Below are 25,445 nucleotides of genomic sequence, written 5' to 3' on the forward strand. Positions count from 1 at the left end.
CTTCACGACCTCTGCCGAAATGAGGTTCTTTTGACTCCCGCTATCAACAATGAACTGTATCGGGGAGCCCTTGACCCACATCTGGGAGTGGAAGAGACGCTCCTCCTCCTCTGGATCTTCGGGTTCATTTTTCTGGATCTTTGCGGTAGCAACAGTGGCGCTGGGATCCGCATCAATGATCTGCTTCCCTTTTTCATACCCCTTATCGGGTTCTGACTCAGAGTCGGAACATGCATCTGATTCTGAAACCTTTAGCTCAGCCACCAGTGACTGTTTGGCCCGACACTCACTTGTGTTGTGAGTGGAGCTCTTATGGAACTCGCACCATTTTCCAGTGTCCTTTCTCGGCTTCGCGGCGTTGCTCTTTGCTTGCAGCTTCAGCTGGTTGTCTTGGGCTGTCCCGCCTTGGCTTTGTCCTTTGTTCTGTGGTTTAGGGGCACCTTTCCCCTGCTTTGGATTCGCAGATCCAAAGTCTCGCTTCTTTTGTTTAAACTTCTGCTCGACTTTGACGGCATACCGGTATGCTGCGCCGAGCGAGGGGATGTTTAGGAACTGTATTTCTTCCTGGATGTACTTGTGCAGGCAGCCACGGTATTTGAGTATCAAATGTTGCTCCGAATCCTTGATACCCAACTTTGTGCGAAGGGTATGGAAAAGATTGGTGAACTCCGGCACATCTTGGTCCCTTCCCTGCCGCAGCGTGGTCCACTTTATGTATTCATCCTCATAGCTTCCGACAGGGTAGTACTGCTCCTTGATGGCATCCCGGAACGAATCCCAGGTGGGTGCGGCTGAAAATAGTGAGCCAGTACTTTCATCCTTCTGCTCGCAGTAGGTTTCCCACCAGTCCTTGACGTGGGGGGCTGCTTTGAGAAGAGCAAAAACAATCTTTTCCCGACTCGAAAATTCATGAACAGAAAAATAACCCTCTAGCAGATTTAACCATTTATCTACGGCATCGGCGTCTATCTGACCCTCGAATATGGGGATTTCAAAATTAACTTGTACCTTAAAGGGTGTGGCGTTTCCAGAGGAGCTGCTGGAAGCCGATGCGCCGCTTCTGGGTAACCGCTGAAGGATCTGCGCAAAGCTGTCCATCATCGCGTTCCGTTGTCGCTCGAGCGCTTCTTCGAGCAAAATTTTGATGGGATCTCCTGCCCCCTCGTCTTTCTTCTCGTCCGCCATGGGAGGCCGTCGGGATTTGCGAGGCTGGTCTTGCAAAGGTTCAACCAGTTCAAGCCCTAACTCCTTATATCCCGACCTTGTTGGGGACATGCAAAGAAAAACAGAGAAAAAGCAGACCGCTCTGATACCACTGATCCAGATTTAAGCAGGAACGCAACAAATTACAGAGATAACCATATACACAAAGATGCAGCGGAAATAATACTTCATTTCATTAATGGAAAATACTGACATATGCTTACAAACAGAAATGGCAATAAACTAGCTGGGGCGATGGTAGCTTATCTCTGAGAAGAGATGTGATGGCTACATGCCTCTGAACTGTATTACAATGAGGCTCGAAGGCCTATTTATTGTTGAGAAACAATGGAAAACCCTTCACATACCGAAACCTAACCCTAGAAGATGAAACGCCAAATTGTGGGCCCCGTTTGGGTAAATTGGTACATCAATTTCCTGGGGTCGTAACTTTGGCATACGATCTCCGTTTGACGCGTACGATAGCTCGTTAGAAAGATCTATCCGAGTACTACCACTTTGGGAGGCAGCATAGGGCTCGATCGCCCCAGAATTCCAAAAAAACGTCGTTTAGGGCCTCAAAACGGCTCCGGAAGTTCAGGACCCGAAAAACTGCTAAAAATAGTAAACTGTGCTACAATTAAGGAAACTGAAAATGCTGAGAAAGACAATGGTGGGGGTCCAGGTGGACCTGGCAGGTGGCCACCAATATCCACCTGGATCAATGACATCGTTGGGGCATTGGAGACGGGATTCACGTCACAGATCCGGGAATTGACGGGGTTTTTTCTGGATGCCAATCAACAACGTAGTATTAAACTAATTGGACAGTTTATCTTGGAAATTATGGGGTATAGGCAGTTTTAAATGAAATCTGCCACTAACATTTGTGACCATATGTAGCTTGCTCCGGCGTGTGCTTACAGGAAGAGGGATCTATTCTCTGTACTTCCATTTTCCTTTGCGATTCTTGGCGCCCAATTTGCTTCATTCTGTGGGGTGTTTTCGAGCATATCAGTAGGAAGCATGGGTGATATTTCAGAAATTAGGAATGAAGATGTTGTTGCTCCCAAGTTTCCAATACTAGGGAAGAGGAATGTGTTAGTAACGAGTGTGCTTCCTTATGTGAACAATGTTCCGCACCTTGGAAATATGATAGGAAATGCAGCTTGCTCTGGCCTCATCTCAACTCAGTTGTAGATACACTAGAACCCACACCGTGCACGTATGGAGTCGTCGTCGTCTTCCTTATCTATTGTAGTCGTCGAGGTTCCCGATATGGTGAGAGTCTACGAAGATGGAATAATTAAACGCTTGGTTGACCTGGGTACAGTTCCCCCTTCACTAGTGATTGGCGTAATTATGACTTCTTTTGCCACAGTTTTGTGTCTCCAAGACTACGACGGGGAAATTTCTTCCCGTTGACGCCGCAATTTTTTTTATTTTTATTTTTATTTTTTTATTTTTATTTTTATTTTTAATTTTTAATTTTTATTTTTTTTTTACTGCGAAACAAGTCCACCCATAAAACTTCTGATCCAATTTTTTTTGTTTCTCTCAACTCCCAGGTAGTTTCAGACTTTCTGTCTCCAGTCTCACAGAATATATTGTGGGATTTTCACTGCGCCATAAAACTTCTAATCCCGATTGACTCAGAATTATCATTTCCTGTTTCATTTTCACATAACTACTTGGCCCAAACAAATACCATCCATGGTGGATTAGAAATTACAACTGTAACAACGAACTTCACGCTCTTAAACCATGGGGCAGATTTTATTGATGTCAAATGCACGTGAATGGTACTGTGCATCTCGTAATAAGTCAATACATATGCATGTGTTAGTTGGGTAATGAAAATGGAGTAATTGTATGTCTTCCAGTAGATCTGAGCCTTAAACATGGGTTGACCGTTAAATTCTTTATTTCCTATTCATACAGGAATATTATATTGAACTTCAATTAACCTGTTGCTTATCTTCAAAAAATGTATATTAATTTTCTCGAAGTTCCAGAAGATTACCGACTACCCTTTTAACAGTTTCAAAAACCTTTTAATAATAATAAAAAAATAACAACAAATTTGCAGACTATTTCCCTATCTCCATTAAACTAAACAAAACAAAATTTCTGACTATTTCTATCTAACAACAAATGTTTTGCTAACAAATTTCTTACTAGATTTGAAACTTGAAGAGATGTCAAACATCTCTATTTTAAAATAGAACCAAAACTCCATTATAATTGGAAGGATAGGAAATTGGTGAAATGAAATGAAATGATACTTTAAGGTCCACGAGACTAAAAATAGTCTATGAGACCATTAGTTCCATGTTTTTCGCTCTTTGCAATTCAGTCCTTTTCCAATTCAAATCGATGATGAGATGACCCAACCTTCCAACAATTCCCTTGCTAAAAAGACAATGCCAAGAAACTGATGCTATCATGTTCTCATAACTTTCTCTGATGTCTTTGAATGCATCACATTCCAAAATGAAATGTTTTTCCGGTTCCACAGCCCCAGACATGCAAAATGTACACACTCTTTCTTCCCAAGCTTCTTTAGGCCCTTTCCACCGTCCTATTTCACATCGAAGTTGATGTGAGTTGGTCCTTAATTGAACAATAAGAATTTTTGCCCTCCACAAAATGCTAGCTCCAATAAACTCTTTTTTGTTGTGAATAGATGTTAGGAACAAAATAGAGTGAGTAAATATTTTCACTCAGATTGAGAAAGCGAGATTAGAGTCACCAAACGCATTATGCGGTCGGAGAGAACGAGTTCTGGCTTTAGACGGAAATGGATCTTTATATAATATTTATTTTAATGATTTAGTTTTTCAAAATAATAAAGTTCCTTCAGCGTATTTTACACGGCTAATAATATAAACGATTTAAATTTCATTTAAAATATAAATCGTACAGAAATGATGCACAAAAATCGTTTATAAATTCGGAGCGCTTCAATGATACATGCACCATGTTCCAGGGCTGCTCTTATTCACTTATTCACCATGATTCTTATTCACTTGTTCACCATGGTTCTTATTTGATGTCAATTCTGTTTTCGCTCTCCTATTCACCACGGAAGAAAGGTGAATAGTGCTGCCTTAGCGTAAGTTCTCTTGTTTCTGTCTCCTGAGAGCGCGTACATTCCTTGGGGGAATTCTGCGCCCAAGAGACAACTCCACGAGCTGAGTTAAGTGATCCTTAAACATTACAATTTTATGTGACAGGAAATTGCATTTGCGAGGCACAGAAGAATCCCTCCTTTGCACGTTGCAATTTTTCTCACTCGTCAGAAGGCCTCAAGGCCTCAACCAGTGCAAAACGAGGAGTGCGGAAACAACTCCGGAAATATGGATACTTATGCTTCTCCACAGCTTCAGTCTCCACCCAATTCCTATGATGCTGTTGTCCTAGGAGGCACTTTTGACAGACTGCACGATGGTCATCGTCGTCTCCTCAAGGTATTCTCTGACACCCACGCCCCAAAACTTCAGGAATTCTGAACACTCTAATGCATTGACAAATACCCATAAGGTGAATCTGTGTAGTCGTGACAATTCTTAGTCCCGAAGAAGTCAATTTACTGAAATTTGTTGGGGTGCATACCATTCTGTTAAACACGGGCTTTGATATCAGATTGGATTTGTACTAATTACCGTTTCAATGTGGTATAGGCTGCAGCAGAATTGGCAAGGGTCAGAGTTGTTGTGGGGGTATGCACTGGGCCAATGTTGGAAAATAAAGAGGTCAGTTTGATGCCCTTGAATTTTTCTATTTACAAGCTATTGCAATGGAACTGATTATAGTAGCTACCATGCCGAACCTCAGTTTGGTCTTTTGGTAAACGCTTTGGAGTTCCCTCTCCTAGTTTTGGGCATTGCATGATCTGCTCCATTGATTCAAGCCTATTGGGATCCTCCTCATTGGATTCATGAGTCTGGGACGTACATCTCCTGCTTCAGACATTCCTAACCACATTGCGTACTCCCTCATTATCATCGCTTATTATGGTTGCATTCTCACCTCAGAACACAGTAATTGATGATCGGTATATGACAGGAAGTCCTCAGGACAGTTAGCTGTTTCAGCCAGTGGCAAGTTAGAAATTATTAATAAATCCCTCGAACATCCACTGAATTTTTAAAATTCAATGAGTGCCACATTAATGTCAAATTATATGTTTGGCTCAGGCACTGCCTAGTTAGAAAAAAATAATTAACCCTACAAACATCTACTGATTTTTTTTAATTCAGTAAACGCCATAAAAGGCCTATTTGTATAGCTGCCTCAGGCAGTGGCAAGTTAGAAACTATTAATTAATTCCACAAACATCTACTGAATTTTCAATTTTAATAATTGCCACATCAAGGCTCATTTATATAATGGTCAGTAACTCCTTACAAGATTATAACTTCATTCATAAAACCTCTGGCTACAAAGTTGCAATACAGTTATATGCATTGAACCAAGGTTACTATAATCTCGAGTCTGGTGCAGAGTCAGCTGATCTGTCGAATTGACCATTACTCAAATGACTGTCGACTCTGGTGCCGAGTTTTCCAAGTCCTTGAGTTATTCCCAGTTATTGGCAGAGATATTCCCAAGTCTGCTGCGGAGATTTCCAAGTTGCTGAACAAATCCCTAGTTGCTGTCTTGCCTAGTCATTTCCAAGTTTGAGTCTGACAAGCTTGCACTGAACTACAAGAAACCCGCTGCGTAAACTTCTATAAGAGCATGATATGTTGAGAAATCTAGGGTAGCAAGTGTAGATGATTTCTCTAGCTTATGATAACTGCTTGTGAATACTTTTTAATCTTTTTTAATTAGGTTGTTGTTGTTTTTTTTGGGGTAAGTCAAGATTCTATTCATTCTTCAAAAAAGAGGTACATCAGTAGCAAAATGCAGGTAGTCTCACCTTGACCAGGTTTATTAACTACCGCAATCAGCATATGGCAAAGAAACAGAAAAACAACTAAAGACATAGTCCACAACTTAGGAGGCCAAAAGCACTAGTAAACACATAAAACAAGTAAAACACATGTAACCATACTAGTCATCTGAAGTAATGGAGGTTGGGTTGTCCGGAGCTGTTCCTGGAGGAGGAGGATGGTGGTAGGAGCACTGGACGTGCTCTTCGAAGTGGGCCATCCATGCCTCCAACTTCTCCACCTTCTCGGATAATAGATTCTGGCCTCGCTAGACCACCACGACGCGCTCTCAGACATGGCACTAGAAGTAGTGCATTTTGTTCAATGTGGCAATAAGCTCTTTATGTTGTTCTTGCCGCACCCGCTCCGAGGTTTCTAGGCATTCCAGAATTGACTGAATCAAATCTTGACAGTTTTCCAAACAACAATCCTGTCTCCGTCTACGTCTTGAATTACGTGCCTTCCCTCGTCGCCCCGAGTCGTCGTGGTGTATTGCTCCACCCCGCTGCTGGCTCCGCAAGGTGCGACTCCCACGGCCTGCCACCGAGCCACCATGACCATGACCACCGTGAGCCCCAGAGATCGCCCTACCCGAACGACCAGCATTGCTACCGCCCCGGTCGGAGCTAGTGGTCACCATTGCCACTTGCAAGGGAGACTCCCGACCCCCCAGACCATCCAAATTGAGCTTTAGCTGTGAAGAAGAACGAGCAATACGAGGTACCAGACGCATTATGGCAGAATTGACGTCGCTGAGAAGGGCTGAAGCTAACCAACATGTTGCTAGACAAACTACAATTTCAACTGTAGAGAGTCACCCCACCCACGCCGGTAGGACCACAAACAGCCAACCCAAGATAAACGCAGGGGACCACAATTCCAAACCGGCAACAAGTAACTGGACCCACAATTCACCGTCCCCCACCCTTTGTAAGAAGACCACTAACCAAACCACCCTAAGTCCAACATACCCTCTCCACAGAAACTGCAAAACCTTGTTGAACCTCGAGAAAGAACTACTGAGGATAGCAAGCCAAATTCCACTCCGATGCGGATGAATACCCACGCATCCACAACAGGACTAGCAAATGGGTTTTAGAACCAGAGGTCCGAATCCTTTCTCGCCCAAGAGAACCAGAGACCATACACCAAATAGGCAATTAACCAAAATACACACCTGTAAGCAGAGGAGGGGACGTCGACAATGAAATCGCCACCTTTCCCAGACAGGGTGCCCTCTGAACTATCCACTCTCGTGCCCAAAGCTCAAGCTGCACTTGCCAAAACTATACCAAGCCCAGACTGCCTGGTAGAAAACCTCGCCACCCTCCATAAATCTTCGACGGACCCCACCTCCCGCGTGCTTCGATGTTGATGGAGATTTCGCACAAACATCAATAACACCTACCGTACACAAGGTGCCTTGAGAGGATGGGGAGGCCGGTCCTCGCACCGTCAGCTAGGTGGTAGTCATGAATGCCCACGCATTACTTCATTAGCTTGGTTTATCACCCTCATCAGGGATATTAGGTTCTTCTTTAGCTTGACTATTATTGTGTTCTTTTCATCACGCAGTTACCAAAACATAAACAACAATGAGACAAGGGACACAAGATATAAGCGATCAGCCAGGGCCAAAACCTCTCCATCCTTGAGAGGAATACCCAAACGAATTCTTCTTCTTATAGAATCTTCAATTGACAAATTCCAAGACCTATACCCTTGACCAATAACCCTTCCAAGATCAAGTCAAACTTTTCTCTTCATCAAGTCAAACACAATCAACTGCTGCACCTTCTCCTTCTTGTCCTCGGCCCTGCAATACTAGATAAATTTCCTTCTTGAAATTTTCGGCTGCTTGTAGCTTCTTGCAATTCTTACACGTGTGAGACAGAAAGGGTAGATTTGATCCTTCTTTTCCTTCGCTGTGCAAGGTCTCTTCTCTTCCAGATCTCAGTGTTCAATTTAGTCTATTTCAACACCAAAATTCGACTTCTCTAGCATGACTGTAATTCGATCTCCTTTCTGCAATAGATGCCCTATATTCGGCTTGCACTTGAGAGATATTTAACCCAAAAATAGTCCTTGACATATGACACTTTCTCTTCGCTTAGTCTCCTTCCTTCGTTGATTTCAGAGATCTTGGTCGAGTGTTCTTGTATGTGATGTTTTGCCCAAATGAGGTCGACTAGTCTTCTATAGATAACCTTCTAGCTCCTTCAAAATAGGCTGACATCTCCCAACTTCTTGGCCAACTTGACATATTAGGAGGACCGACTTGATGCATGCATTTTGACTCGATCTTGGAGGGTTTCTTAACCTTAGTTGACTCAAATAAATTTCTTTACAAGATGTAACATGCCTAAATGGGTCTTCAATACATGACAATGACTCTTTTGACTTTTATAGACTCGATGACAAATCCTAGAAGCTCTCAATGGGAACTTGACCTAAAATAAATTTGAGCATGAAACCCATGCCTCAAGAACAATAGTAATAAATTTATTTTTCTCTTTTCATTTAATACATAAAATCAACATTACATATGTCATTATGAAGACCGAACCTAGTTACATATTTTAACACTCCCTCTTAACTAGGGAGGTATTCATAATCCATACAAGGTACTTGGACATTCTCAATCTGAAGAATTCTCATAAGAAGAGTCGGATTGGTAACCCATCTGTTTAGCATTATATGATCGAACATTGTCACATAGCAAGGCCTTGACTAACCGCTCTATCTCTCCACAAGATCAAAGCACAATGTTGGCGAGACCAATGATTTATAGACACCCTCATCATTGTCTCTCTCGAAACATACCCCACCCGGGTTCTCTCAGAGTATGTTCCACCAGGACTATTCTTATCTTGGATTCCCAGTCCTCAAAGAATATCGGTCCTCTATGACTACTCTTATCTTGGATGCCCTACCACATCCTCAAAGAGTATTGGATGCCAGATGCTTACCCAATCCTCCATTCTTTCTTCCCAAGTGAAGACAAGAATGATGTGTCTATCTCTCCCTCTCAATTAGGGAGGATATACCCATTCCAATGAAGGAATGTACCCATTCGTATAAAAGGAATGTACCCAAGCGCCCTTTTAATCAGTGACTTGACCAAGCTCCCTCTTGACTAGGGACTTGCTTCCAATAGCTCTTTAGGTGGAGATCATGGGACAATCAGCTGCTTGAAGAGCTTCTCCTTTTGATGTCATGAACTTCTTTTTCATCATTCAGGAGTCTTCATCTTTTTGGGACTTCTTAGTAGGGCATCGACCATCCATCACTTTCATTCATGAATCATGTCAGTGATGTCATCCTTCTTTCATTGGAAAGTGATCCATTAGTCCATATATGGCCTTCCTCCATACCTTGCTACATTCTTCATGCCATGTTTCCTTCAAGATCTTTCATCCTACCACATGAATACCACTTGTAGATGACATCTACAACTCTTCCCTTGGTAGCCCTGCATTAGCCCATCCATATATCGTTCAAAAATAGAAAATGCACATTAAATCAAAATTACCTTTGTGATCGTCTTTCATAAATGACATCTCCTTGCTTGCATCAACTTCCTGTATACATATTGACACATCTCCAAAAGGATATATGATGTCAAGGGTCTCTTTCTTTTCAGATTTTATCAACATCTTTATAACTTTCCCATGGAGATATGATAGTCAAATCTTTTAGTTCTTTGTGTGTTGATTTCCTTCTCCATAGTTTCATTTTTCATGATCTCTTCCTTTCTTCATTCACATGTTTCTTCCCAGGAACTTCCAATCATAGTTCCTTCAACTTTGTCAACCCCTTCATATTTTATACAAGGACATATTATGTTGATTTCTTCTAGTTAATATTTGAACCATGCCTTCATGCATCCTTTCAAAGGAGGAGATCCCTTTCTCTTGATTATACTCACAAGCATACATACCTCATTTTCTTCTTTTAGGTCATCTAGAGTTCCTTCAGCAACTTCCTTGATTAAAAGAACTTCAATCATCTTAACTCGCTTCACTTCTTTTGACATCATATCATCATTCCATGAATTCCATACAAGTTGGAATTCCCAACGAGACACTTGCTTCTTTCAGTAGGTGAACCTTTCAATGAAGATTCCAACAGACGATCTTGATCATCCTCATCCCGCAAATACTCCTTTTGAATGATGCATGATGAGCTCTACGCTAGATGACTTTCTTCTTCCAATAAGTACTACTCATGCTTCTAATGAGGTTACCAAGAGCTACATCCTTTATAGGTGACTGCCATAGATTTCTATTTCAGCTAACTTTCATGCTTTTTATGATGATGGCATGAGCGCTTGTTCCAATCGTATGCTATCATGATGTCATTTTTTTTAATGTGATGCATCCCATCATACTCTATTGACTGAATTCCTTAACCATGACAAAGATTCTACTTCTCCTTGCTATCCATATAATAGAGTATGAGTATCTTAAAAATCCGTATAGTTCCCTCTTTCCATCATGTTTATCAAAGGATCAACTCATCCATTTTGTACCTGCAATATAACTTAACGAGTACCCCAAGCAAAGAATACAATACCAAAACATGATGCCAAGATTTCTAGGGTTTTCATGCAATCAAGAGGTCACCCTAGGGCTTCTAAAGTTCAAACCCTAGATTAGATTCTATTTGCTCTTTACGTCATGCTAAGGTTCATTTTCCCTAGAAGACTAACAAACCCTAGAATCATATCTTCAACCCAAAATATCTGTGATGTCCTCAACGAATTGAGGACCAATGGACTTAGTAGCCTATCTGTCTCCGTAGGCTGTAGTCCTCCAAAAAAGGGGATAAAACCCCAAAGCGCTCATTATGGGCAAGTTGGGTGAAAAACCCAAAATTGGGGCTTTGAGTGTGACACTCTCAACCACTTAAGAAAGTGAGACCCCTCATAGAAGTCTATAAATTAAGAAGGCTTGGATTCCTTTGGAGACATCAAGTGTGGATCATTTTCATTTGTTTTGAGCATTAGCTCTGAGGGTTTCAAGACCCCTTTCTCTTGTCATTTTCGGTGGTGAAATATTCCACGCTAATTGACCTTTTTCTCTTTGTTCTCTCTTGTTCCGAGCACATGAATATTTCTAAAGGAGGAGCGAAGTCTTGGTCTCTTCCTATCAGCAAGTTTTGAGGGATTAAGATTTGGTGTCTATCTGAGGAACGAGTGCTCTGTGGAATGTATCCATCTCGGCTCTAATTCCCTTTGGCACCAAATTCTGTAATGGTTGTTGGGCACAATTCTAAGACAACGAAATCTCTGTTTGAAGAAGCGAGGACCCCTAAGGTTTGTGGGGCCCCGTTCTAATTATTTCTAAGGCAACGAAATCTCTGTTTGGGCACCAAGATATCAACCAAGGGCCAACGTGGTTTCTCATCCCTTATTCTGTGCACAAGAATTATTTGGAAGAAGGACGAAGTTCTGGGCTAGGGTTTTTTTGATTGATCATTAATAGGTCTGCAAACTTGAACTAGGATTGTGTGACTGAAACTAAGTGGACAGCAAGGCACCCCTGCGTTGACCAAATCAAAGCAAGAGGAAATTATGATCTGCGGATTCCCCTACAGAGAAGTGCAACGATTTTTTTGGTTAAATGGGAAACTCTATTCGTAATATACTAGGAGGAGAGTAAGGTCTGTTAGCAAGCGTATCCTCTTATAATATGATCCGACAATAGTGGATAATGGCGTTTGGATGAGCAACTGTCGACCTGGCTTAATCGTGAGTTAGATTGATTGAAAAAAGAGACTTAAATGCTGCATAATACAATAGGAATCTACAAAACTATTGAATTCGTTCCCTGTTTGAAAATCAGTGGATTGGGCATTGGGAACTTAGTTGGCACTTTTTAATTGAATCCATTGTATTGAAGTTCTATGCTCAGTGTATGTCAACATCTTTTCAATTGCTAACCCTGGAATATTGTGCATACTTTATTGTCTGCGTAATTGTTACCTGGTATACTATTCTTTATATTGCTAGGAAAGGAGGATAAATTGGCAATAAAATTGTTAGGCCACAACAAACCCTAGAAAAATTACCCCAGAACGTTACAGTGGGATCAGAGTAAAGCATCTTGCCCACTGTGAGTACATGAGATTTGCATGCTTCCCGTGGATATAAGCAACGTCACTGTAAGAAAAAAAGAGGAATAGCCACCGTTCCGCCATGGGAGATAGAACAAGTCAAGAAGAACATGACCCTGGTATTCTACTTCAGGAATTGATACATGGGCGGCAACATATGCATCAACAACTGCATCATCAAGGGCAACAAATGATTCAAGGGCAACAACAAATATCACAAGTATTAACCCAAGGGCAGCAACAAATAGCACAAGTATTAACCCAAGGGCAACAACAAATAGCACAAGTATTAACCCAAGGGCAACAACAAATCGCAATGTTGATCGCTCACCTCATAGGACAGCCAAATGTCGCTGCGAATAATACTACCATGGAGGGAAGTGGGAACCATAATCCTGGTCCGCCCAACACCCAAGAAAACTGCCAAAAGAGCAACCGACCACTCCTACCACAATTCACAAATAATCATGTACCTGTAGCCCAAGAAGCAGTTGAGCCAAATCAACTCCTTAATAATTATGCTCAAGATTATGCAAGATTGGAAGAAAATACTCGAGCAACTATGAGCTTCAACGAGTATAGCAACTTCCGATACAGGAATAGACCCTGGGGACAACTTAATGGAGAATTAGCCCGCAAGGTGAGTACCCTCATTTGATGGATCATCTAAATGTACAACAAAGGCTTGGGTGCAAAAATTGGACACCTACTTCAGGCTCAATCCTATGGCTGAAGCAGATGCAATTCAATTTGCCACATTACATCTAGAAGGGGAGGCACATGAATGGTGGTATCATGGTCTAGTGACCCTAGGACATGCTAACATCACCTCTTATGAAGATTTTACACAAAGGCTGATTGAAATATTTGACCGAAAGAACCCAGAAATCCACTTCAGAGAACTAGCACTACTTAAGCAAACAAGGTCACATGAAGAGTTTATTGCAGAATTTGAACGCACCGCAGTTATGGTAACAAATATATTTGAAGAGCGATTAGTTATGCTTTTCACTGAAGCATTAGTTGAGCCCCTACAAGGATGGGTCAAAGCATTCAATCCCACCACTCTTCAAGAAGCCATCAAGAAGACTCGAGACTTGGGTAATGCAGCCATTAAAGCTAAGGCTCCATCCAAGCCTTTCATCCCTCCAAAAGATAAGGAGAAGAAGCCTTTCCAATGTGATGGGCCCAAAAGAGACAGACTAGATGAGGAAACTTGAAGTGAACTGAGGAGGAAAAATCTATGTTTTACTTGCAGGGAACCATGGGAACCTAGTCATTGTTGTTTAGGAAAGGGGAAGATTCACTACTTCAAAGTACTTTTTGATGACGAGGAAGAAGAAGAGGCCACTCTAAGTATCAATGAAGAGCTACCACAAAAGGAAGAAAAGGATGAAGAAAAGCCTGACAGCTCCAAAGAAGGACCGCCACAAGAGGAAAGCCTCAGTAGAGAAAAGAAGACACAACCACAAGTCAAGATTGCAACTCTTTCAAGCACGCCCAAGTATTACACCTTCAGGGTCAGGGGAGTCGTCAAGGGACAACACATCACAACACTAATTGATGGAGGAGCCACACACAACTTCATTGATGCAACACTAGTAGCAAAAAGGGGACTTCCCACCGAAGAGTTTGAGGGCTTGGATGTGATAGTTGCAGACGGGTACAACTTGGATTGCACACGAATGATCCCAGGTTTGAGTGTAACTCTTGGTAACTATACTTTTACCAGTGATTTCTATGTAATAGATCTTGTAGACCTCAACATGGTACTAGGAGTTCAATGGTTATATTCATTGGGCAAACACAATGGATTACCAAGCGTTGGAAATGGAATTTAGAGCACCAAATGGCAGTAAGGTCGTATTAAGAGGCATGTCAAATGGCGGGCCGCAGGTCGTTTCAGCCAGAAGGATGGAAGCCCTTTTTAGGCATGGGGATATAGCATATGCAACAAAATGTAAGGTTATGACCCAAAAGACTCTCGACAATGATAAACCACAATACAGGGTTGATATTCAACAAGTACTAGACAAGCACGCTCCAGTTTTTGATGACATTCCTCCAGGATTGCCTCCTAAAAGAGGATTTGAGCATACTATTGAGTTGGAAGAAGGAGCTAAGCCTGTGATCACCACACCGTACCAACATCTGAAGAAGTTCAAAGACGAGATAGAAAAAACTATCCAAGAATATGGGACATATCTAGCCCAGCTCAAGCCCATTCGCATCATCTGTGGTTTTGGTAAAAAAGAAGGATGGCACATGGAGAATTTGCATTGACTACTGGACACTTAATAAAAGGACCATCAAAAACAGGTACCCCATTCCTCGAATTGATGAATCACTGGATGAGTTACATGGAGCAGCGTATTTCTCAAAGATCGACCTACGGTCCGGGTACCACCAAATTCGAGTTCGGGAGGAAGACGTGCCCAAAACAACATTTTGTTGCCACTATGGACACTTTGAATTTCTAGTCATGCCATTTGGGCTAACCAACGCCCCCGCCACCTTCCAATCATGCATGAATAGCATTTTCAACAGGCAACTAAGAAAGTTTTTGTTGGTATTCTTTGATGACCTCCTCATCTACAGTAAGACGTGGGACGATCATTTGAGACACCTAGATCAGATTTTGAGCATCATGCAGGAACAGTCCCTTTATGCCAAAGCATCCAAATGCGAGTTTGGGTTGACAAAGATTCTTTATTTAGGGCATATGATCAGTGCACAAGGGGTACAGGTCCACCAGGAGAAGATCTAGGCAATAGTGGATTGGCCTACACCTAAGACACTAACAGAGTTACGAGGGTTTCTTGGGCTTTGCAGCTATTATTGGTGGTTCATTAAGGGGTTCTCCCAGCTAAGTGTGCCCCTGACAAATTTGACAAAAAAGGGGGCATTCAAGTGGACAGAGCAGTTGACAAGGCATTCAACAAGCTCAAAGAAATAATGAGCTCGTGTCCAGTACTAGCCCTTCCTGACTTTGGCCAACCATTTATATTAGAGTGTGATGCGTCTAGAGAAGGAATAGGAGCTATCCTAATGCAAAATGGTCATCCAATCGCATTCGAAAGTCGGAATCTAGAAGATACAAAAAGGATTTACTCCATATATGACAAAGAAATGTTGCCCATCATGCATGCATTGGCAAAATTCAGACAATATTTGGTGGGTAATAGTTTCGTAGTCAGGACAAACCACAACAGGCTGTGACATTTCTTGGGACAAGGGGACTTGAATGAGCGACAACATAAATAGGTAAGCAAAATTCAACCTTACGATTTTGCATTGAATATGTGAAAGGGAAGAAAAACGTGGTGGCTAATGTACTCTCCAAGAAACCAACTGCTTACATCCTCATGGAGCTCACAAAAGATTGGAAGGGCCACCTCTCTGCTGAATATGCTAAGAACTAGTTTGCTTGCACGCTTTTTGATAGGATTATCCAAGATGACATGTATAAAATAGTCGATGACGTCATTTACTATAAAGACAGGATATATCTAGTCCCTAAATCTACACTTAAGGAGAAACTTATGAAGGTCACACATGATATTCCTTCGGCTGGACACCAAGGGTTCTTCAAGACATACCGACAGATCCGAGAGCGATTCTCATGGAAGGGACTCAAGGAAGATGTGATGAAATACGTCAAGGAATGCATGACATGTCAACAAAATAAGGTTGAGCATACACCTCCTGCAGGTCTTCTCCAACCTCTACCCATCCTAGAACATAAATGGGAAAGCATATCAATGGATTTTATCATAGGATTACCCAAAGCACAGGGAAATGATTGCATATACACCGTGGTGGACAGATTGACTAAATTCGCACACTTCTTTGCTATCTCAGCAGATTACTCGGCCAAGCAAGTGGTAGACTCTTCTTCAAAGAAGTCTTTAGATTACATGGGTTGCCGAAGAACATAGTCAACGATCGTGATAGCAGATTCACGGGCGCATTCTGGCAGGAACTTTTCAGACTGGTTGGAACTTAATTAACCCCTAGCACCAGATATCATCCGCAAATTGACGACCAAACAGAAATTGTAAACAAATGGATTGAAGGGTATTTGCGCAACTATGTGACATGTCAACAAAAGGCATGGATCAAGTGGTTGCACCTTGGAGAGCATTGCTGCAACATCACCTACCACCTATCCATTGGAATGACAACCCTTCAAGGCTCTTAATGGGTATGATGCACCCTCCATCGATAGAATCTACGGAGGCAGTAAGGCACCTCTTGCCAAGGATTGGATACAGGAGAGTCAGGACATTCTTAGGGTACTCAAGGAGAATATTCAAGTTGCTCAGAATTGACAAAAGATGTACGCAGACCAGCACTGGACAAAGCGCAGTTTTGAGGTAGGGGATCTTGTTTTCCTGCGATTGCAGCCTTATCGACAGTCTACACTCAAGAAGAGCGGGGCAGAGAAGCTGAAGCCAAGGTTTTATGGGCCTTACAAAATTCTCCGAAGAGTGGGTGAAGTGGCGTATGAGTTGGAGCTACCGAGTGATAGCAGAATCCACAATGTATTTCATGTATCATGCCTCAAGAAGGCTATAGGCCAGCAGGTCACCACTTCTGTTGAGTTGCCACCATTAGATGAGGAAGGACAATTGGAATTGATTCCAGAAACGATCATGGCCGTTCGAGAAAAGAAGTTAAGGGGAAGGGTAATTCCAGAGTACCTCATCAGATGGAAGAATTTACCGGAGGAGGACGCAACATGGGAAGGAGAACAGATTCTGCAACACCCGAATTTGCAATTGCTTGAGGGCAAGCAATTTCGGGCAGGGGGTCTGTGATGTCCTCAACGAATTGAGGACCAATGGACTTAGTAGCCTATCTGTCCCCATAGGCTATAGTCCTCCAAAAAAGGGGATAAAACCCCAAAACCCCCATTGTGGGCGAGTTTTGGGTAAGTTGGGCAAAAAACCCGAAATTGGGGCTTTGAGTGTGACACACTCAACCACTTAAGAAAGTGAGACCCCTCATAGAAGTCTATAAATTAAGGAGGCTTGGATTCATTTGGAGGCATCAAGTGTGGATCATTTTCATCTGTTTTGAGCATTAGCTCTGAGGGTTCAAGACCCCTTTCTCTTGTCATTTTCGGTGGTGAAAGATTCCACCCTAATTGACCTTTTTCTCTTTGTTCTCTCTTGTTCTGGGCACAGGAATATTTCCAAAGGAGGAACGAAGTTCTGGTCTCTTCCTATTAGTAAGTTTTGAGGGATTAAGGTTTGGTGCTTATCTGAGCAGCGGGGGCTCTGTGGAATTTATCCATCTCGGCTCTAATTCCCTTTGGCAGCGAATTCTGTAATGGTTGTTGGGCACAGTTCTAAGACAGCGAAATCTCTGTTTGAAGAAGTGAGGACCCCTGAGGTTTGCGGGGCCCAGTTCTAACTATTTCTAGGGCAGCAACATCTCTGTTTGGGCACCAGGATATCAACCAAGGGCCAGCATGGTTTCTTATCCCTTAATTCTGTGCACAAGAATTATCTGGAAGAAGGACGAAATTCTAGGCTAGGGTTTTTTTGATTGATCATTAACAGGTCTGCAAGCTTGAAGTAGGATGGTGCGACTGAAATCAAGTGGACAGTGAGGCACCCCTGTGTTGATCAGATCAAAGCAAGAGGAAATTCTGATCTGCGGATTCCCCTGCAGAGAAGTGCAGCAAAGTTTTTGGTTAAATGGGAAAGTCTGTCTGTAATATACCAGGAGGAGAGTAAGGTCTATTAGCAAGCGTATCCTCTGATAATATGATCCGGCAATGGTGGATAGTGGTGTTTGGATGGGCAACTGTTGGCCTGGCTTAATTGTGAATCGGATTGTTTGAAAATAAAAGACTTAGATACTGCATAGTACAATAGGAATCTACAGAACTATTGAATTCGTTTCCTGTTTGAAAATAAGTGGATTGGACATTGGGAACTCGGTTGGCACTTTTTAATTGAATCCATTGTATTGAAGTTCTATGCTCAGTGTATGTCAACATCCTGTCAATTGCTAACCCTGGAATATTGTGCATTCTTTATTGTCTGCATAATTATTACCTGGTATACTGTTCTTTATATTGCTAGGAAAGGAGGAATAAATTGCCAATAAAATTGTTAGGCCACAACAAACCCTAGAAAAATTACCCTCGAACATTAAAATATCTTAAAAAATATACCATACCTACCTTATGGTTACTTACCTTTGTCAGGATGATTTGCAATTCCAGATACCATCATTATTGATCTAATTTTGGGTGTGAGATATTCTTGCTGCTTCTTCCAAGTATTGATCACCATAGAGACTTTGTTCACTAATATTGGATCTATGTTCCTATAGCTTCACAGATCTTCATACAAGTGATATTTGTAAGCATATCACTGTTTACAGTTTCAACATCTGATTGATGACTATAGTTCTTCATGTTTGCTTCCTTGAATCTTTCAAACTTCATTACAGTGATCAGATATGTATGAGATAGGTGACTGCCACATGAACTTGGTCACCACAGGATTTGAATTTGTAATATAGTAGATACTAGAGAAGTGATGTCACAAGGACATATCTTTGAAGATGAGATCTATGCTATCACAGAGATAGAGAGATCTCTATTTTAAACTTTTAGTAATTTTGAATCCTTGACAGAGATCCACCACATGTATGACTTGTAGGGTGATATGATCTCAGAATCTGTAGATGATGAATGTTTGATTTCATGTAACAATAGTTCAGAGTCCAGACTCTTGTTCCTTTTTGTAATGAACTTTGGACTTCAAAAGATCTTAGCAATTTCCTCTTTGTTTTCAACTCCTTAACTGCAACTTTGACCCCTTCTTACTGCAACTTCGACCTATCTGAAGCTTCTGCAATTTTTGGCGTTGTCACAGAAACCCTAGACCACACAAGTATGACAAAAATGGTGAGATTAGCCTTCTTACTCCCTCGCTTGACATTCTTCTTTTTCCTTGTAAACTCGGTCCTTGAAAACAGTCCTTATTGGCATCAAATTTCAATACTTAATTTTTCGATAGTGCTGCAACTTGGTTTCCTAACAGCAGATTGTAGCTTTGAAATTCTTCGCACGTTTGAAGAGTAGGAGGCCCAAAACAGTCCCAAACCTTTTGATTCTTCTTCTTTGCTATCAAATAGGTTTCTTGTCTTCCTTTATTGCTCTTCTAGCTTGTGCTTGGATGCTTGATTGATTACTTCTTGATGAAAATGTCTTCCTTGATGATGATGTAGTCATTGTCTTGGAGATGAGAGGATCTTCTTGATGCTTTGATGCCTTTGAAGATCTTCTAGAGCTTCAGTCCTCTGATGAGCTGCCCTTACTTGACTTGATACCTTAGCTCCGATATCATGTTGAGAAATCTAGGGCAGCAAGTGTAGATGATTTCTCTAGCTTATGATAACTGCTTGTGAATACTTTTTAATCTTTTCTTATTAGGTTCTTCTTTAGCTTGACTATTATTGTGTTCTCTTCATCAAACAGTTACCAAAACATAAACAACAATGAGACAAGGGACACAAGATATAGGCGATCAGCCAGGGCCAAAACCTCTCTAATCTTAAGAGGAAAACCCAAACGAATTCTTCTTCTTATAGAATATTCAATTGACAAATTCCAAGACCTAAACCCTTGACCAATAACCCTTCCAAGATCAAGTCAAACTTTGCTCTTCATCAAGTCAAACACAGTCAACTGCTGCACCTTCTCCTTCTTGTCCTCGGCTCTGCAATACTAGATAAATTTCCTTCTTGAAATTTTTGGCTGCCTGTAGCTTCCTGCAATTCTTGCACGTGTGAGACAGAAAGCGTAGATTTGATCCTTCTTTTCCTTCTCTGTGCAAGGTCCCTTCTCTTCCAGATTTTGGTCTTCAATTTAGTCTATTTCAATACCAGAATTCGGCTTCTCTAGCATGACTGTAATTTGATATCCTTTCTGCAATAGATGCCCTAGATTCAGCTTGCACTTGAGAGATATTTAACCCAAAAACAGTCCTTGACATATGGCACTTTCTCTTCGCTTAGTCTCCTTCTTCCTTCGCTGATTTCAGAGATCTTGGTCGAGTGTTCTTGTGTGTGATGTTCTGCCCAAATGAGGTCGACTAGTCTTCTATATATAGCCTTCTAGCTCCTTCAAAATAGGCTGACATCTCCTAGCTTCTAGGCCGACTTGACATATTAGGACCGACTTGATGCATACATTTTGACTTGATCTTGGAGGGTTTCTTGACCTTACTTGACTCAAATAAATTTCTTTACAATATGTAACATGCCCAAATGGGTCTTCAATACATGACAATGACTCTTTTGACTTTTATAGACTCAATGACAAATCCTAGAAGCTCTCAATGGAAGCTTGACCTAAAATAAATTTGAGCATGAAACCCGTGCCTCAAGAACAATAATAATAAATTTATTTTTCTCTTTTCATTGAATACATAAAATCAACATTATATATGTCATTATGAAGACCGAACCTAGTTACATTTCAACATGATAGCCACTAGGGACTTACTCACTAGTCCCTAATTGCTGTCATGCCTAGTTATCCCCAAGTCCATGTCTGACAAGCTTGCACTGAACTACAACAAACCCACTGTGTAAACTGCTACAGGAACATGACAGCCGCTATGGAGCAATAATTATTTCACAAAAAATTAGCATCTCCATATAAGCTTCTGTTAAAGATACGGAGAATCAATTTCTTGCGATTTTGTAGATAACAAAACTCAGTATCTGATTCACCACGCATCTACCCGAACACATATGGTACGGGAAATTGTGACAGGCCTAGTCTGTATACAGGCATTGTTTATACTTTATACTTTACAGCGTTTGAACCCCCTAAAATTCCTGGGAGTTCCAGAGGTCATATGGTTTAATAAACTTTTCACCATAACTTGTTTGGCTCCTGCCAAACTCTTCTAAAACCTTACAAACAGTTGTTTTCTGAAGAGCAATATCTAGGAAGTTATTTTTCTCAGAACCAAATTTTTATCTGCTTTCCTCTGATAGCAGCCCAACCTCCATGTCACGCTCTGAACTTGTGGAAAAATTCATCCATTTCTTCTTTAAAAGCACAAGACATGGGCACAATATAAAACCAATTAATCCAGAGCTAACACTGAGAGCCTTTACTTTAAAGGAGGCGACTATTACCTTCAAACTTGGCAACAACAATGGTGGAGGGCAGAGAAGAATAATTCCAGTAGTTCCAAGCAGGATTCAGTAGGTGTGAATCATAGATGGTTCGTTGATTTTTAAAAATGTTCCACCAAGTATGTGGGGATGCAGGTATGCAAGGACATATACTCAACATGTTTGCACTGTGCAGAGACACCCAAGATTTCAGGGATGACAGGGTACGTCAGGGAATCCTAACATGGAACCCAACCCCAAATATCGAAACGATGCTGAATAACTATTTTAAAATCTGGGGTTTTCTAAATCAATGGTTAATGATTAATAACAAACAATGAATTATAAATAAGTTAAATGCTAAATTACACTGTAATTTATGACAGAAACAATATCCCATGGGCTCGAGAAATGGCCTCTACAACAATTTCCAGTTTGATGTTATAGTTATTGTGAAATCAACAAAAAATAACAGTTGGTACAGGTTTCCACCCCCCTTATCTAGTGAGAAATTGCCAAAAACCACTGCTGTTACAGTTTTTTGCCCATGAGAGCTAAAATCTAGACTTAGAATGCTTTCCAATGCTTACAATGTCAACGAAAAAATTGCCAAAAATCCTTATCTAGTGAGAAATTGCCAAAAAACCACTGTTACAGTTTTTTGCCCATGAGAGCTAAAATCTAGACTTAGAATGCTTTCCAATGTGTACAATGTCGATGAAAAAATTGCCAAAAATCCTCTGCTGTTATGAGTTTTCAGTCACCAAATTTTCAAACAATTGCTCAACACCAGCAATCACTCTTCATGAATCATAATGATGTTATGTTTTGATTTGGGGTGTCTTCCAGAGTTTATGGTGTGTAGGAAAGTTGGTGGTACCGGTCACCTCTTGAACTTTCACTTCATGTGGTAAAGGCTTAAAACACAAGTGCAACCCCAGGGTAATTTAGAGGGGCTACGCACTGTCATGGTTCACCATAGTAGCTCCCTCTCTCGCTTTAGGCTGTCTCTCCTCTGGCACAAGGGGGCCTTTTCTAAGATTGGATTGATAAGTCTATGCAATGAAAGCTCAAGTGTAGATGGAGAATCAGGCTTCAAGGGGGCCTTTTCTAAGATTGGATTGATAAGTCTATGCAATGAAAGCTCAAGTGTAGATGGAGAATCAAGCTTATCAAAACAATGATGTAAGATATATTTTATATTTAATTGGATGGTGTGTTGCTAAGACCAGTGCCAATCCAAGGGTTATAGATTCAAGGAATACAAACTGAGAGGGCTTGACGCAGTGTTGAAAATATCGGTATCGGCAAAATATCAGCGAGGGTCTAGAAAACATCTTATCGGCAATATCGGCGAAAATATCGGCAAGCATAAAAAATGGATAATATATTCATTTTTTTTTCTTTTTTTTTTTAGATTTTAAACATATAAAGCAATAACAACATGAAATAAACACATTGGCACATAAATATGAAGAAAGCACTGATATATATGATGTCAAATAGAAATGATACATCAAAGGCGATACCAAATCCTGCTGATTCTTGATAATTGTCCATTCAAGGACTCAAATGTGGAGAACCGATACAAAATAACATCACATATATAAAAGTATCTCATCATCATGAGTTATATGTAGCATAACAAATAAAACTAGCAGCTATCTATCTGAAATCACTGCCCTCTCCCCCTTTTACGGGAAAACATGATGCGCTGTTTGCCAGGCCTGCCCCTAGTAGTAGAAGGCCCTGGCCTTACCTCTGCACCTAATGTCAAATAATGAGTGCTAGGTATGGAGCTGTGCTTTCCTATATCTATAGCAGATGGTGTTGATGCTGATGCTCCCACAGTGTCCTCCGCTATAGATGGTGTTGATGCTGATGCTCCCACAGTGTCCTCCTCCTCCTCCGAGTCCTCCTCTTGCTGCCCTTGTTCTAATGGATCATTTGGGTCTAACCATGAAGGTGACTCCTCCAAGATGGGCTCCTTAGACTCCACCCTCCACTGAGACAATACATCAATATTGTCTAAGGAAATGGCATCTGGATCCATTGGTGCTTCTATTTGCCTCACTCGAAGTCGGATGTTGTAATGCACATACACTAAATCATTGAAGTGTGCGAACTCCAACCTGTAAGAGTGTCAAAAAAACTAATGAGTCTTGATTCTTGACTCTTGACACTTGAAGGTTATAAATTAAAAATTAAAAATTACAATGTGTAATTGCTCAATTGAAGGCTGAAGCTCAAAGTTATAGCTGTTGCGCTTTTTTGTGTGTATTTTCTCAAATACACTCCAATTGCGCTCACACCCTGAAGAGCTACATGTTTGACTCAAGATTCTTATGGCCAATTTCTGCAAATTTGGTGCCCTTGCACCATAGCTTCGCCACCAAATATCTACAACAAAATAAAGAAATAAAAAATTCAAAAACTTAAAACATAAAAAAAATTCAAATAAAAGTTACATAATTGAATTTAAAAAAAATAGAATTATAAGTAAGGAAATTCTAAATTGATTTCTAATGAGTGATGACTTGTCACTTACGTGGCATGAAGAGGGTCATTTTCCTAATAGCATCATCAAAGCCAAATAGGCCAACACAATCTCGATAAAACTGTATTTCGCGATTGATTTTGCTACGAAGCTCAGGATCAGGTACCATCCTATGAATACAGGAATGGAGCCCTTCCATCACCTCGCCATCAAAATCAAAGCCACATTTGTATGAAAATGTGGGGTTGAGGAAGAGTGCTGTTGCATGAATGGGTCAATGAAGCATCCTTGTCCACCGACTATCAATCACATCCCATAACATCATATGCCTATCAAGGCCAGCAGAACCCTTGTCTGCATAATAAGAACGAATGACCTCCTTGGCCCTATCCATGGCCTCATACAAATAAGCCATTGCAGGCTTCTCCCCATCTACCAATCTGAGAACCTTTACTATAGGTTCACTAATTGAGCATGCTTCTTCTACTCCACGCCAAAACGTCTCAGAGTACACCATTTTTGCAATGGTTTTCCCGTCTTGTCTCCTGCTGTATCTACAATTATGCCACTCATCAGACACAAACATTTGCTTCAACTCGAACTGACATCGAAGCAAAGATTGAAGAGTAATAAAGTTTGTGGCAAAACGTGTGATCGCAGGACGCTGCAACTCCTTGTTTCTAGTGAACTTCCTCATGAGGCTAAGAACAAAAGCATGGTTATAAATAAACTTGGGGACGCTCCTAGCCATATCAACCGCCTCCTTGATGAAGGAGAGTTTCCCCATATCCTCAAGCAACAAATCGAGACAATGTGCTGCACACGGAGTCCAGAACAATGTGCGATGCCTCTCCATAAGCATCTTGCCGGCAGACACATAATTAGCTGCATTGTCTGTTATGACTTGCACCACATTCTGCACACCAATCTCCCGAATGAACCCATCTAACAACTCACATATCGTTGCTGCATGTTTGATATGTTCTGATGCATCCATTGATTTAATAAACATGGTACCTTTAGGACAATGTACCAAGAAATTTAGAAGGGTCTTACCCTTCTTATCTGTCCAACCATTAGACATCACTGTGCATCCAGTAACTTCCCATGTTTTTTTCAACTCCGTCAATCTAGAGTTGATGTCTTGCTTTTCTGCTTGAAGAATTGGCCCCCGCAACTCTTCATATGTAGCACTTTTGTACCCTGGGCCCACAACAACAATAACATCACACATTGGCTACCAAAATGGATTGGTTTTGGTGATGTTGAGAGGTAAGTCGCTCCAGAAAAGACACCTCCCCATGACTCTATCTTCTTCTTGCTTCTCCTTTTTTTTAACAAGTGATTTTATGCCAGGTTGTGATCCATGTTCTGTTCGTGGAACAAAAAATGATGACCTCGCACTAGCAGTAGCAAGAGATGCTGTGGAGCCCCTCCCACTACCCTCAACATCAAAATCAAGAGAAGATATCCCTAAAGATCTACCTGCACGTTCAGCCTTGTTTCTTTCTGTCTTTTTCATCAATTGCCTCAAGAGC

At 41.2% G+C, this 25,445-nt stretch overlaps 1 protein-coding gene across 2 annotated transcripts in view; it reads left to right on the forward strand.

Moving 5' to 3' along the window:
* The first annotated feature begins 4,144 nt into the window (after positions 1-4,144).
* LOC149154244 (phosphopantetheine adenylyltransferase 1-like) overlaps positions 4,145-25,445 on the forward strand; it is a 100,690-nt gene continuing 79,389 nt past the window's right edge. The window contains exons 1-3 of one of the 2 annotated variants that reach the window (XM_089440313.1): positions 4,145-4,298; positions 4,440-4,673; positions 4,887-4,958. In XM_089440313.1, the coding sequence (XP_089296439.1) occupies positions 4,563-4,673; positions 4,887-4,958 (183 nt within the window). In that variant the 5' untranslated portion in view covers positions 4,145-4,298; positions 4,440-4,562. Of the gene's footprint in view, positions 4,319-4,439; positions 4,674-4,886; positions 4,959-25,445 lie in introns of both variants that reach the window. The other variant, XM_089440314.1, reaches the window with a different exon arrangement.

This window comes from Pinus tabuliformis, chromosome 9 (genome assembly GCF_031772625.1).
Source record: "Pinus tabuliformis cultivar Carrire ecotype Pingquan chromosome 9, CPIR1, whole genome shotgun sequence".
Classification (NCBI taxonomy): domain Eukaryota; kingdom Viridiplantae; phylum Streptophyta; class Pinopsida; order Pinales; family Pinaceae; genus Pinus; species Pinus tabuliformis.